The 14,983-nt window shown below is 41.8% G+C and overlaps 1 protein-coding gene across 1 annotated transcript in view; it reads right to left on the reverse strand.

Annotated features, from left to right (window-relative positions):
* FNDC3B (fibronectin type III domain containing 3B) overlaps positions 1-14,983 on the reverse strand; it is a 184,442-nt gene that overhangs the window by 19,947 nt on the left and 149,512 nt on the right. Inside the window, exons 21-23 of the mRNA XM_074547428.1 lie at positions 14,246-14,395; positions 10,156-10,436; positions 3,345-3,557 (exon numbers count right to left, since the gene is read on the reverse strand). Of these exons, the coding sequence (XP_074403529.1) occupies positions 3,345-3,557; positions 10,156-10,436; positions 14,246-14,395 (644 nt within the window). The remainder of the gene's footprint in view (positions 1-3,344; positions 3,558-10,155; positions 10,437-14,245; positions 14,396-14,983) is intronic.

Genomic DNA, 14,983 nt, shown 5'->3' on the forward strand with positions numbered 1-14,983 from the left:
ACAAGCAACTGATAAATGACCCACTCCTAATTTACTTGTTAATTCTGCCTTTCAGACAGGATATTGTGAGCATTTTAAGACACTAAGAGGTGCAATTAGTTGTGGGAACAACTAAAGATTAATTACAGTACAGTAGGAAGAAAATAAAAAACATTAATTAAGTTAACTTGTTCCACAGAGGAAAAAATCCATAGTATTCTGGAAAGTAGTGCAATTTGATTAACATAAATTTCTTGACATTACCACAATTAGAAAATGAAGTCACAACTGCTAGTTTATTTAAAACAGAAAGGAATTTCATAGTCCTCCTTACATAAAGGTCACTTACTCTCAACTAACGTTTCTATGTACTGAGCTTTCCAGAAACAGATTTTTCTTCATTTCCACTCAGTGCTACCCATAATTGAAAGGACAAGTGATGCTAATTTCATCTTCCTAAATGTCACACCCCGAAGAGCTAATGGGAGCTAACGCAGGTACATCTCTGATGTGCACACCTCCTCAAGCCCTTACACTAATCAGTGCCACAAGATTTCCAAGTATTTTGCTTCACAGGTCCTGCAATCAATGAAACATTTGGTCTCCAACAACTGGCCTGTTACACCTCATTACAGAAAGGAAAAGTTGAAAACACTCCTTAATGACCAGGACACACTGGAGAGCACTGGCTGTCATTACATAAAGCCAGAGCTGAGTCTTTACCAAAAGGCCATTAAAGCTATTGGGTCAGGATGGGACTTGATTTTTCTTTTTCTTAAAAGAACTCGCTCATCTTTATATTTCTGCTTGTGAAAATACTTCAACAGCATTTTAAAGGTAACTTCCATTTTAAACCAAAGAAGGGACAATCATAGTACTGAACCGAGGGATTTCAATATAAAGCTGTTATCAGTAATTTCAGGTGTCTGAGGAAATACAGTAACAATGTTCTCTGAAAGACCAGGGGCATGACAGAGGTCACTTCTCAGTTATCCATGTTTTAAACCACAGCCTCTTTCCCTGAATCAAGTACTATCTCTTCTTCCAACAGAAGGGACACCATGGCACCTTCCTACAACTCTGTCAAACCATAAAATACTCCAAAACATCATTCCAGATCATTTATTCTGTGTCATTTTTTCACCAGAGACTGGCTTCCTAGAGGGCTGGTCAGTCCCAGGCCTGTCAGTGATTCAGAGGCATTTGGACAATGCCCTTTAACTTGGCCAGCACTAAACTGGCCAAGCACTCACACTGCATGACTGCAGGTCCCTTCCAGCTAAAATATCCCATTTAATTGCTCCCTCACATGTGCACAGTTTACTGTGCAATTGGAGATGTGATGCTCAAAGAGCTGTTTCCAGCATTTTCCACAGACACACAGAGGGGTGAGCAACCCCTCAGTCTCAGCAGGGTTTGTTTAAGGGGAAGGATCTCAGAGAGGACTCCTACCTCTGTAAGCACCTGCTGCCCCTACCAGCTCCTGCATGGTCCCTCCCTTCACTGCCCAGCAGGGATGACAGCTCTCCTGGATGCACAGAACTGCACCTTGCAGGGCCATCTCTCACTGTGATCCATGCACACAATGGATAGCAAAAAGAGATTGCCAGACAGGGATCAAATACACAGATCTTATAGCCAGGACCTGCCAGCTCCAGCTGCTCTCAAACACAACAGTGCACCCATCCCATTCCTCTGCCATGCCCACGGCCCAGCCCTGGCTCATTTCAGGAATATCTGGGCTAACTGCTCCAAACCCAACCACCAAAGGGAGCCTTTTCATGGAATGGCTCAGTTCAGGCAGGAGGAGACAGCACAATGTAAAGGAGCAGCTTCTCTGCATCTCTGGGAGCTCATGCGGACTCTAAGTCAAATTCACAGCTAAGGAGATCCAGCAGAGTATCAAGTCCAAATGAGTCCCAATTAAAAGCTCATAAGAGACCATTTGAGTGGGAAAAGCTTGTGCAAAAGCAAAGGATCATGCTAAAGTTGTGTGCCAAAGCAAGGGAGAAAAATCCCTCCCTTGCCTGCTGCGAGGCAACACTTTATTCTTACAAGGCAACTTCCTATTTTCCCGGGTATAAAGACAGGTTAAAAACAATTTACAACTCTTCACCGTCCTACCTGCAGTGCTACATGAAAGCAAAGCAAAGCAGCCTGCTGGATGTGTCTTTAGAGCTGCCTGAATCCCAGGGTGCTGCAGGTGATGGGCTCCTGCCAAGCATCACTGCACTCTGAGGGAGCTGTATGCAGCAGCCAGACTTTCAAATGGAGATTTATATTCATTGGACACCTCTCAGGATTAATACAGTGTACCCTCTCTGCAGCAGTACAGTGGAGATACTGGGAGGTGTTAAGGCATTATTCATGGTGGGTTTATTACTTAAAATTAGAGCTTTTGGGCCAGATCTTCAGCTGGCATAAACTCAGCACAGCTCCATTTAAATGAAAGGAATTGTGCTAATTTACAGCAAATTATGATCTGTGCTGAAGGTCTCTAAGGATTATCTACTCGGTAAGTCACTTATTTTAGCTAATTGAAGTAGTTGAGAGTGTTTCTTAGTAAATTATGAACCATCTATGATATTTATTCATTGAAGAGCCCAGACTGTTAGGCATTACTTGCATATTGTCTTTCTTTCCTTCCCCTTTTTGATTGAATATATCTCATCACAACTTTGGACCTATATTAGCAAATCTTCTGGGAAGATAAGTTTTTGCTTAGCACTGACTCTAATTTAAACAGAGATATTTGTTTCTTGCACATCTTCTTTCAAAATTATCGTGGAGCTACCAAGCTGATGCCAAGCTTGTATTTTCTAATGCTGTAAAACATTACAGCTATAAAATCAAGACCACCAGCTTTCTCAAAAAACATTGTTCTGCTCAGTTTTGCCTTACCTAGACATCTGATTTGTAACCCTTGGCTTTATGAATACACACAGCAAGCTGGGTGTATCTTTACAGTAGTAAAGCAGTATCTTTACTTCATATACCCCAAAAGGTAAAGCACTGTAGCCCTGAAAGTTGATTTTAAATTTACTGGCAGAGAGGCAAGGGTTTTGCTGAAATGTCACCAGTACAGGATTGATTTCTGTTAGACCTGCCAGTGTTAGGTTAATGGTTGGACCCAACAATTTAGAGGTTTTTCCAACCTTAATGATTCCATGATTCTTTATCACTCACAGCTTTACTGCATAACTTCCTCAGACTACAGGCACAGGATGCCTATTAAAACAGTATTTTGTACAAACTGGTAGGCACAAAGCAATCAGGAAAACAGAGTTTTTCTTTCACTCACAACATCGTTATGATGAACCAGAATTCTTTTTCATTAGCACAAGGCAAAGATTCATCTCTCTTACCTTTTATTTCTGTCCTCTATCTGCAAGATGTAGACCATGTCATCAGCAGAGTGGAGCTTGGAGCTGCTGTCTCCCCACTTCAGCTTCAGGCTCTGAGGCCCTGCTGCAGCACACTCCAGCCGTGGAGGTAAGGGTGGCAATGGCCTGGTTTTTGCTTTAATAAAGTGGCTAAAAGGTCCAGCTCCAATCTCATTGACAGCCTGGATCCTGATCCTAAAATGAACAGCAAGAAGATGAATGTTAAACGAAGTGTTTTCACGAGGTTTTTGATATGAACACGTGCCAAGGGGCAAGAGAGCTTCTGGGGGCTGCCTGCCCCATCCCTGCCCACCCAGCTGCCAGGGCTGTTTGTGGCACACTGGAAGGTTCTGTCAGCACAGCAGGAATCATCCTGCTTAGACTGTAAGAGGTGCAGATGTCAGAATTGCAGAGGGCAAGGTTTGGGTCTCAGGACCTGGTGACAGCTCCTTCAGCCACAGGGACAAGGGGCAGCAGCACGGGACAAGCACAGCCTGGAAAATGTGAAGTGCCCAACCACGAGTAAATAAAATGCAAAAGTGTGTTCTGGTTGTCTAACAGAGATCATGGACTAATTTAGGTGAAATCATTCAGGGAAAGCACTGATGCCACTGCCATGAAACACACCCCCATGCTGGCACACACCCTGAAGCCCAGAGCAGTGCTCTCTCAGTCTCACAAAGCACACTACTTAAGCACAGGAAACTCTGCTGGGAGGAACTAATGATGGAGGTTAAATCCACAAACCTCCTACACGCTGCCACAAAGTGCAGAAATGTTAACTGCCACTGAACCATCTATTAGATCAAATAAATGCTGGACCCAAGTCACCCTCCCAAGATGCACAAAGGCCCTCGAGCCATTTGAGGACATCAAGAAGAAAGGCAGAGCACTTGCTTGGTCATAGCAGCTTGAATTTGGAAATGTTCTTAAGACTGAGCCAGTCTTCTAAATTCTATTTCTTTCTTAAGATAACGACTCCTGCTTTCTGCTTTGTTAATTTTCTCTTACCTGTCTGCACCTCAGTCTAACACTGAGATGAGTGAGGAGTAGCAGTCTCTGACTAGAGTAACATCAACAGCACCATAACAAAAGTGGAAATTTGTATTTCCAAATAGTTTTGAGGATTTTGTAAACACAAATATTGGTACAGATGAGCCTGCAAGGTTTCAGAAGTTTGTTAATCAAAGACTAAATATGAGAAATCAGGATGGAGAAAACTAATTAAGTTTAAGATAGTTCAGCCTAGTTTAGTTAGCTGGAGAGATGCCATTTACTTTGGAAATCCTGTGCACAGCAGCCTTGTATTTTCTCATGGGTACAGACTTTACAAGAACTGTCTTTTCTTGGCAAAGATACTTATTTTGAATGAAGAACACAAAATGATGCAAGTTCACACAAACATATGAAAAATTACTTTGCTTTTAAGAGCAATTTTTCAGCTCTACCATCAGGAAAAGAGTATGTTAAAGGGATAGGGGGAAAACACTCTCCAGAGAGTATTCCTCGTTCGAAAAAAACCCAAAACCAGTATTTTCTGCCTTTCAAGAACATAAAAGGTTACACTGTTAATAAACATATTGTAAAATAATGAAGTCTGATCTATTGGTTAGTCAGCTAAAGCCACTGCACACTGAGAATGCAGTGTGTATGCAGTCATATGCAAATGTGTGCTTAAAACTCTGCTTATTGACCCAGCCATTAACAGGGGTAACATATTGCTGGGTGTGAAGCTGCATTTTCCCTTTAACCTTCCTTCTGGCTTCAGGAAATGCATCCTGACCACCTTAAATCACCACATTCTTCCTCTTCCTCCCTAAGGGTGGATGGCACAAAGATCTAGTGGGAGCCTCCTCTTCAACTGCTGCTTGCAAGCATAGAAAGAACAACAGGCTTTTCTAATACCTCAAGAAGTGTAATTAATATAAGCATTGATCTTACTTCATATTATGCTATCATTTTGCTTTACATTTAAGAGTCATTACATCAATATTTAATGGTATTTCCAATAAAAAAACAGAGCCTGCCTGTATTTTCACTGGATTCTAGCAAGCTCACATTAGCATGTGCACATAAACAGTAACAGCTATATTCCAACATGTTACTACTGCTTTTGTAGATTGATTACAGCAGCATGTTCTAGAGTATATATCCTTTTATTTTGTTTGGTATTACTTAAAGTCCCAGTAACAACAAAGCCTCTCCTCTCCTCAAGCACTGTAACCTCAGCTGGTTTCCAACTGGCAGCTACCACACCTGAAAACACTCAGTGGGATGAATCTTTCTCCAATATCACATCTTTTAGATATATGCATGCACAGAAACCTGCACTTCCTTGTCTTGCTTTTGGCAGGTATTTGCACAAAGCAAAAATGTGTCTCCTGATTAATTTCTTTCCTTGCCTTCCTATGCTGCACAGAGTTCTTGCTCCCCCCTTCTGACACACACAAATATGCACACACACACTCCCCTCCTGACTCTCATCACTGTAACACTGATGGAAACTCTTAAGCCTCAAAATAGAGACAGGCATCTTTACAAATGAGTGAAGACAGTGGGAAAGCAGGAATTGATTTATTTGACTCTATCATGGCTGATGTGGCCACTCTTTGCTGCTGATTGCACCACCATAAAGCTCTGTAAATTGCCACTATCATTCCCAGGGCCTGAGCTTCATCAGACACACACCAACAACTAATTTTGTGTTTCCTGTGCACACGGCAGTGCAAACCCAAACCCTGGTGCCACCTCCCTCTGAACCCCAGCAGTGTCTGCTCCATGGGGATCAGAAAGTCCAAAGGGAAGGGGAGGAGGAAGAAGGGAAGCAGAAAAGGAGAAAGGACCATGTGGAGAAGGGGGAAGAGCAGATGTTGGTGGGAGAGCCCCTTTTACTGCACCATCTCTGCTCCTGCTCAGGTGCTTTTCAGTGTCCTGCCCCAGCCTGTGACAGTGAGCTTTGCCAGCTGGGTGGCACAGCCAGGGTGGGCGAGAGAGCATCCAGAGTTAACTGGAAACCAATTCCTGTTTACAGAACTGGTACTGGGAAAAATCAACTCTATTTTCATGTAAAAGTATAGCACAGACAAGTAGAAATATTTGCAGCAAAAGCACTTCCTGAATTCCTTTCAACTTTTCCACTAATAGTTTCTAAGTGAAAATACCCCAAACATCCTCTTGGAAAGAAAGATTGTTAAACCATCTGACAATCACAATTTGACAACAGGTTTTTTGAAAATGTAAAGACTGTATTTAAGAATATGTCTAATTCTGCAGACCCTGGACCAATAATATTTGTATTCATTCTCACATTTTCCCACTACAACATTTAAACATTTAGAACGAAAAATCATAAATCAGACTAGGCAAATTTAGAAACCATGAAATGATATTTAACAGACCATTCTCTCTTAAGAGATTCTTGACCCAGGAAAATAAACACACTAAACAGGATGTTATTTTCAGATTGGTCACAAAATCCTTTGTATAGTATTCCAACAAACTGGAAAATTAACTTTTGAATTAATTTTACAGTCTGACATGAGAAGACCTTGATTCCCTGGTTCCCATAAGAGGAATGCCACCAGTTGCAATACACTGGAAACCTGTGGGAGTTTAAAGGCCATGGACTTCCAAAGAGGAGGGGAAGCAGCATCCTCCACCATCAGCAGCAGCCTGGACACAATGAAGAGCAATCACACACTGCCCCACAAATCCCCACTCAAACTCCTGGAAGAAGACTTAGCTTGACACTCTGAAATATATTTTGTTTTACAGCTTGCTTAAACTTCGCTAATTTGAGCATCCACATGAATTTTTCCCTCCATCTTGGATGATCTTTCAGAATTCACAGAATGACTAAGTTGGAAGAGACCTTCAAGACTGAGTCCAACACAACTTTCACTTGATACAGTTTAAAAATCTAAAATATTTATAGAATTTTTATTCCTAAACCAAATTTAGTGTTGCTATTGAAATTTAATAATGTTACTATATATTTCTGGACACTGTGTAACTTCAGAGGAGAAACATTCTTAAAAATTGGAAGTTGTTTTGCAGTGAAGTATCTCAACAGCAGAACACAATTATCTATGGAATGTGTGAAGCGAAGCTTGGGAACAGACTGTAATAGAAAATTGGTGTTTCTGTGACTGTTGAATACTTATTTATTGTGGAATATTTATTAACTCACTCCTAGTTACATCAGCTCACAGAAAACCAGGCCAAGTATATTACCCTATAATCTGAGTTTCCAGAGCTTCGTGGCTGTGTCAATAAAGCAGAGGGACTGCAGAACTCAGACATATTTCTGCAGCTGCCCACCAGCCAGGATGTTTACACAGCGCTCTGTGAAGCAGCAGAGCTGGGCTGGGTCTGAGCAGGGGTTCTCTGACTCAGCCCTACCAGGGCCACTCGCAGTGTGACAGAGGCATCTTCCACCTCCTCCTGCCTTAAATGCATTTTGGGATGGAAATGCTTCTCATGGGGTGCTGGCTGGATTTGCTGCCAGGACACAAAGCATCCAGCTTGGGAGCTTAGAGCTCTGCTCTAGAGAGAGCCTGGAGCTGCCCTGTGTACTCTTGGGCTGCTCCTGTTATGGCCATTCCCACAGAGAACCTGGAGGCAAAGCAGTGCCAGACCCAAGCTAACAGGGTGGGCCCACATGGCCGGGCTTTCACAATCACCCCCTATCCAAAACAATTTAAATTACCAATTTTGGACTTGCTGGATTCATAATAATCAAGATTTGCTTTCAATTTTGGTTTCCCAAAACCAAAAAACATTGATACTGGAATTCTAATTCAACTGAAACATATAAACCCTTTGCTGATTTACTTCAAATTCTGCTGAAATTTTGGCAAGGGAGTTCAGAGCCTCCAACCCAGTAGTACTTGGCTTGTTTAGTCTAGGAAAAATATGTTCACTGTGTTTTTAAACACAGCAGGGAATAAACACTTGAGAGGGAAAAGAGTAAGTTGTGTTAGACAAAACTGACACAAAAAGAAGACTCATCAGTGGAGAAATGTAGAGAATGAGATCAGTGATGTTCTGAAACATTCCTCTGATTCAGCCAGGGAGGGCAGAAAATGCCCCAACATTTAGCACAAAGCCTGATAATCCTTAAGGATTTATCAGGGCAGACAGTGTCTGATCAAAGACAGGTGTCAAGATATGATTGAAGAAGAAATATCAGTGAACAAGTTAATGAACAAAACACTTTGACAAATCTATTTTTGATTAGCAAAATAATACTTCAAACTATTGATGAGGTGCATTTGCAATCCAACTGCAGTCACTTGTCTTCCCTTCCAGGAATGAGCTGTAAGATTTGGGGTTTTTTTCTCTGATCTTGTTCAACAAAAGAGCTTTCCTACATTCTTACTTCTGATCAGCCACCCACTGGTCTGTGTTCTTCAAGTGGGTTTTTTTTTAGTAGGAACTTAGTCTTACAACAATATTTAGAACAGTTAATGCTTGTGGCTTTGGCTGTTTCATTTGGACCAGAGACAGGACGAATCCTTGACTAAAACTATGCGATTTAATATGGTGCTTTTTACAAAATAATGAAACAAGAATGCAAAAAGTATCATTCCAATCTGTGTTTCCAAGCCTTGAAGAAGCCATTTCCCTTAAGAAAGCTGTAGACAATCAGAGAACCAGCTAAAAAAGAGACTGAAATAAGACTTTGGTGAAGAATTTAAATGCCACATTCTGTCTTGAGTGAGTTGCTCAAAGTTCCCTTTTCAGCTTTTTTGGGTCTTGGTTGAACAAACATTTCAGGAGAAGCCACAGAATACGAGGCTGCCCGAAGGTGATGCATTTCTACAGCTGGGTGACCAATCCATAAACAAACTCTTCAACTTTATATGAATGATCTGTGAGCAAGCAATGTGTGCTCCTCACTTTAAGTAACTTCTAGTGTATGCATTTGTATCCTTGCTACAACAAGTTCTCTTTTCTTTGGTACAGGATAAAATTTGAATTATGAACTTCTAATTTACAAGATCTGTAGGACTGTGACCTTGAATACAAAGTTAAAAGAAAAATGTTACAGGAAGTCTGTGACATCTAATTTTACAACTCTGTGATCAAATTTTGGTCTTTATTAGAACAGTACTTAGAATAGAATTTCTTTTGTCACATATTCTGTTGTATTGCTGTTCATTGCCTGCATGGAACCATTTTTCTTTCTTAATTAGCAATTAGGGAGAAAACATATAAGCCTGAACATTAAACTAATAAAATTTTGGCAATGCCACTTAGCAATTTAGACTCTGAAGCAATATAAATTGGTTTTAAATTCAGATCATGTTTTCATTAATCTCCATATAGCAGAGACAAAAAATAGCTGTAGCTCTACAAATAAAAGTTCATTGTGTGAAAATTGCTAACCCTGCTCAGGGATCAATAACTTAATAATTTAATCCCTTGGAACAGTACTTCAAAGGAGCTGAAAAAACATGAGATGTAACACTGTCATTTTAATTATTTCTTATCGTTAAAATTTATTTATTTTAAGATTTATTATTACCAGTGTAACCTTACCTTAGCAGAGCAACTCAAAAAGGAGGAGAGGTGAGCGATAATATGAGGAGAGGAGAAAAGAGGAAAAAAGGCGGGAGAAAACAATATTTGAACATGAACTTGCAGTTCCATAAAGGAATGACTGCAGATTCCTGTGCTCCTAGGCTGGTTGTTTGGGTTGCTGGTTGGCATTTTCACCCCTCTCCATGGCAGGAGCATCTCCTGAGTGAAGCAGAGCTGTGCGATGCCCATGCCCGTGCCCAGCACTCACCGGTACGAGGTCTCGGGCAGCAAGCCATCGATGACGTGGCTGGTCACGTTGCCCACGGGGATGGTGACATCTCCCAGGTCGATGTTGTAGGATGTGATCTCAGCCCCGTTGTTGCTGGGCTCCTCCCAGCTCAGCACAAGGCACACGGAGGGTGAGGGCTGGCAGGCAGCCCCGTGCTCGTCCTGCAGCACGGACAGCGTGGAGACGGCGTCAGGCACGGCCGCGGGGGTTCTGCAGGACACCAGCTCGCTGCAGGGCCCAGCTCCAGCCTGGTTAATGGCCTGGAGGGAAACAAAGAGCATTTACCAGTGCTCTCCTTCACATCTGGATCAAGTTCATCGTGATGAATGTGCTGGAAGAGCTGCATGAGTTCTTCAGAGGATGTGCACTGCTGGCTTCCTCTCTGAAGCTGACTCATACCTCTGCTATCCTAGGGAATTAGTATCTTCCTTGGTCACTCAGGAATGTCTCAAAAAAACTAGAGAATATATCTCTTTTCCCTAACAGAGTATTTCTCTTTCCCTTTTTATCAGTGGCAAACTTTGGTTGGTAAATCATACTGCCAGTGACAGGTGACCTCAGCAAACTGGCTACCCAAAATTACTGAGCCACCCAGTACGAAGTCCCCAGCATACTGCAGGATATCCCATGAGATGCTTTATGCAAGCAAAATATTTCTAAAGATAGGGGATATTTGGCTTGTTTAAAACTACCCTGGTTCCTAATTTGGTTCCTAATTTTCCTTGGAAAATGTCACAGTCATGCTGCCAGTGACAGGTGACATCAGCAAACTGGCTACACAAAGTTACGGAGACAGTCAGTACAAAGTCCCCAGCATACTGCAGGGTGGCCAAACAGATGCTTTATGCAAGCAAAATATCTCTAAAGATAGGGGATATTTGGCTTGTTTAAAACTACCCTGATTCCTGATTTGGAAAATGGATTACTAATTTAATGCTAAAAAGCTTCTGAAATAAGAATATAGGACCTCAGCACAGCATTAAGCCTATGACTCAACATTTCCCCAGAATCACAAAATCATTACAGTCGGAAAAGTCATAATTCACCACCAAACCACAACCAAAGCACACAGCTCAGTATCTCTCACCAAAGAGGAGAGCAATAATTTATCAAGCTTCTCATCCTAAGCCATAGATCCTGAATCCCAGAGGAAACCAAGTTTCAAAACCTGGCCCCTTTCTGCTCATTAATTAGAAGCTGCTGTCTTAGCAAGCCCAAGAGTGCACAGCTGTACAGGCCTGGGGTTTTATCAGCTAGCTGATGCTCAGCCAGTGGCAAGAGCTGTACCCACTGCACTGGAATTGCCCAGGGAATGACTGATGTTACCTCCTCAGGGTTACCATAAACTCAATCACAGAACCACACAGGCTGGAAGGACTGTGGGACTCATCTTGTCCAACCTGCCACTCCAGCCAGGGTCAGACAATGCAGACCAGGTTGCTCAGGCTTTTTTCCCAGTTGGGTCCTGAAAAATTCCAGGTATGTAGATTGCACAGCCCCTCTGGACCACTGTTAGATCATTAATTGCCTGCGCAGTGATATTTTTTTCTTTATATATCATCTAAACATTCCTATTTCAACTGGATGCAGCACTCCAGGTTATCAGGAATGGCATGAAATGGGCAACACCACCTTCCCTGGATCTGCCTGCTGGGCTCCTGCATCCTGCCAGCACACAAGGTATGGGGAGAGCTTACAGAACATGCTACAGGAGAAACTGCACAAGTCCACAAGGCACAGACCTCCACAAAAAAGCTTCAGTGCTGTCCAGCACCCTCCAAATTTCCTTTACATTTGGAAAAGTTAGCCCAGACTCTCCCATCAGGTTACAATTAATTGAAAAAGCCTTACCATGTTGCCAGCAGGACTCTGGGGGCAATGACAGGACACATCAAACAACTGTTTGATTTCTAATCTATGCTTAACTGCAGTGTTAAGCATATAAGAAATAAGAAAGTAAATAATAACTTATTTCTGCTCTGCATAATATAAACACAAAGCCATGTTCTGTTTTTCCAGGAGACATTTTGTTCAACTGAAGAAAGAGATAATAAAGTTACATTTGTCAGCCTTTAAAAAGCCCTTCAAAACAAATCCTGCTCCAGGGAAATCTTCTATTTAATGCAGCACTCCTGGAGCTGTTAGAAGTGAGCCCTGTTTTGTGCTCTGCCAATGACATGATTTGTCTTGCCTCTGAACCAGTGTTTGGCCATTTGTATCTCGCTCCAAGCAATTTATTGTCAGTGGTGTTTTTTAACTGCTTTATTGGACAATCTCATCACCATAACTGATGGGGCTTTGCTACCTAGCTGCCTTCCCCTGCCACCCCCAAGTGACACAACATTTCCCTCTGCAGAAGCCACTATTGTTTTCAGGAATATTCATTACAGGAAAAAAGTTGAGCAACAGTTAAGACAATTGTCTGCCCTGCAGTTAGATATGCCTGATTCCTCAATTTTCCCCTTTATTGAATTACTGTAGATTGAGATAACAATACTGTGTGTTTATTAGAAGGCTGAATAAATGTGGTTAGGGGATCTTTTTGTTTTTAAAAAGGAAATTTTTCTGTTAAATCTGGTAACAGATAAAATAAACATTTCTAACACTATTTAATTTTCTTTGCCTGTTACATCTACTTTGTGGGGAGATTTTTGTGCAATTGTTTGAAGATTACAGTGTATCTTGTAAGAAATTATTTTTCACATAATGCAGAGGATCAGATCCAGAGGATGAAACTCTGTAGAAAGTAATACCTGAGTCACTGATGGACTTCAATAAAATATCTTCTTGCTGTTGAGCCTTTCCTGTAACTTCTGCCTATAGATTAAATTATACTGGCTGCACTAAAAATTGAGTAGATCTGTGCAACATTTTTGTGGCAGGTAGTTTGAAATAAGCACCCACTGGAAATCAAAGATGCCATACAGCTGGCTGTTTCCATTTTTAACACAAAATTTTCCTTGGGCTCCCCACAGCAGTGGTCTCAGAGCCTCCTCCCTGCCCAGCAGATGCTGAATGCTCTCCCTCTTGCAGAAACAAGAGGCACTTTCTGGCTCACACCTCCCAGCCTCTCACACATTCCCTCGTTCTCCTTCCCCAGAGTGCCAGAGCAAGGCACAGACCAGCTCAGGCCAAGACACAAAATACATTTGAGTTGTGGGGCCTGAGCTCTTGGGCTGCTGGCCAGCTCCTCCAAACCTTCTTCCCTAAAAAATGAAAAAAATTCAATATCCTGGTTAAAAAAACCCCAAAACTATAAGGAAACACTCAACAGATGCATGTTGTCCTTGATCAAAGAAATTACCCTGGGTGGTCCACATGCTACCAGCTGGGTGGGTGTTTGGGTTGGATTAGTGGGGGTGTTCTGCCTTCACATACAAATATATCTTGTGGAAGAGTATCTTAGGTAAAATATTTTTATTTCACTCCCAGTTGCTTTACCTTCCATTTATTTATTGGTAGACATAAAGGATGAAAAGCCCTGTTTTTTTACTTTCACACAGATATACAAAATGTTTTTTAACTGCTACCTTTTACTGAAAATATAGGAGATAAAGAGATCGAGCAAAAGAAATAATGTAAAGACTATATGAGATCCTGTCTCACAAATCTAAGAGACAAAATGGCAAAGATGGAAACTCACTTTCTGGCAAGTACCATCTCCTCTACATACAGGAATTTACTCAGCCGCTTTCCCTTACTTGATAAATTAAACAGATGCTGGAATTCATTATTTAAGCCAGGGAAATCTTCAATATCCAGTTGGGAGTTGGATAATATTTACCTCTCCTTACCATTAAGAAAATTATTATTTTTTTTTATTTTCTAAACCATAACCATTTTGTTTTGGTATCAGAGGGCAAGGTGGCCTTTACAAGCATTAGTCACCAAAAATAACGAAATACAATTTTAAAGTAGCACATCAGTTTGTATTGCTTAAAATAAATGTGCATTCCTCCTGCCTTACAGAGCACATAACTCCAGAGGGGGGTAATGATAAAAATGAGAACAGCAGTGGAAGGAAACTCTGTTTGGCTCTCAGAGGGCCATGCATGCAGCCCTGCCTTACCTGTAGCCTGCAGCAGTAATGCGTTGCTGCTGACAAGTCACTGATTTCAAAGCAGGTTTCTGTGCCACTATATGCAAGCTGTAGAGATTCCTCCTCTTCTCCCCACTCTAATCTGTATTCAGAAATGTCAGTACCAGAACATTCAGGACTCTGCAACACAAATATTTATGTGGTTCAGTTCAGAAATGGGCACTTTGGATCGCTGTGTTTCACTGAGGAAGGAATGAAGTACATGGAAAAAAAGCCCAACAACCACCCTTATTTTTAAATTAATACACCATTACTGCTGCAAATAGAAATGTACTGAGTTAATGTTCCCTAAGAGGTTACTGAAACAGGACAATTCTGCACAAAAATTACCTGATTGAAATTCACAGAAATGAGTGTACACAGCTACTTTGCCTTCCATCAGGACACTCAGGAATAAATTGTCTCTCCACTGGCTTGGCAGAAGCTCAGCCGTGGAGAACATAAAAAAAGCATCAATCTAGTGCAGCCTAGCTGAGAGATCAAAGCACTGCTCTGGAAGCAGTGGCCTCAGAGCCTGGAGCAGTCACTCACGTGCTGAGAAAAGAACCAGCTCAGCAAGGGAGGAGCTGGCCTGAGGTTTCTGTGGAGGTCACCCATCAGTGCCAGAATGGGACCTGGGAGTGTGATCCTGGCACGTTCACACCCACAGTGGGACCTGGGAGTGTGATCCTGGCATGTTCACACTCACAATGGGACCTGGGAGTGTGA

Source organism: Zonotrichia albicollis, chromosome 9, assembly GCF_047830755.1.
Source record: "Zonotrichia albicollis isolate bZonAlb1 chromosome 9, bZonAlb1.hap1, whole genome shotgun sequence".
NCBI classification, from domain to species: domain Eukaryota; kingdom Metazoa; phylum Chordata; class Aves; order Passeriformes; family Passerellidae; genus Zonotrichia; species Zonotrichia albicollis.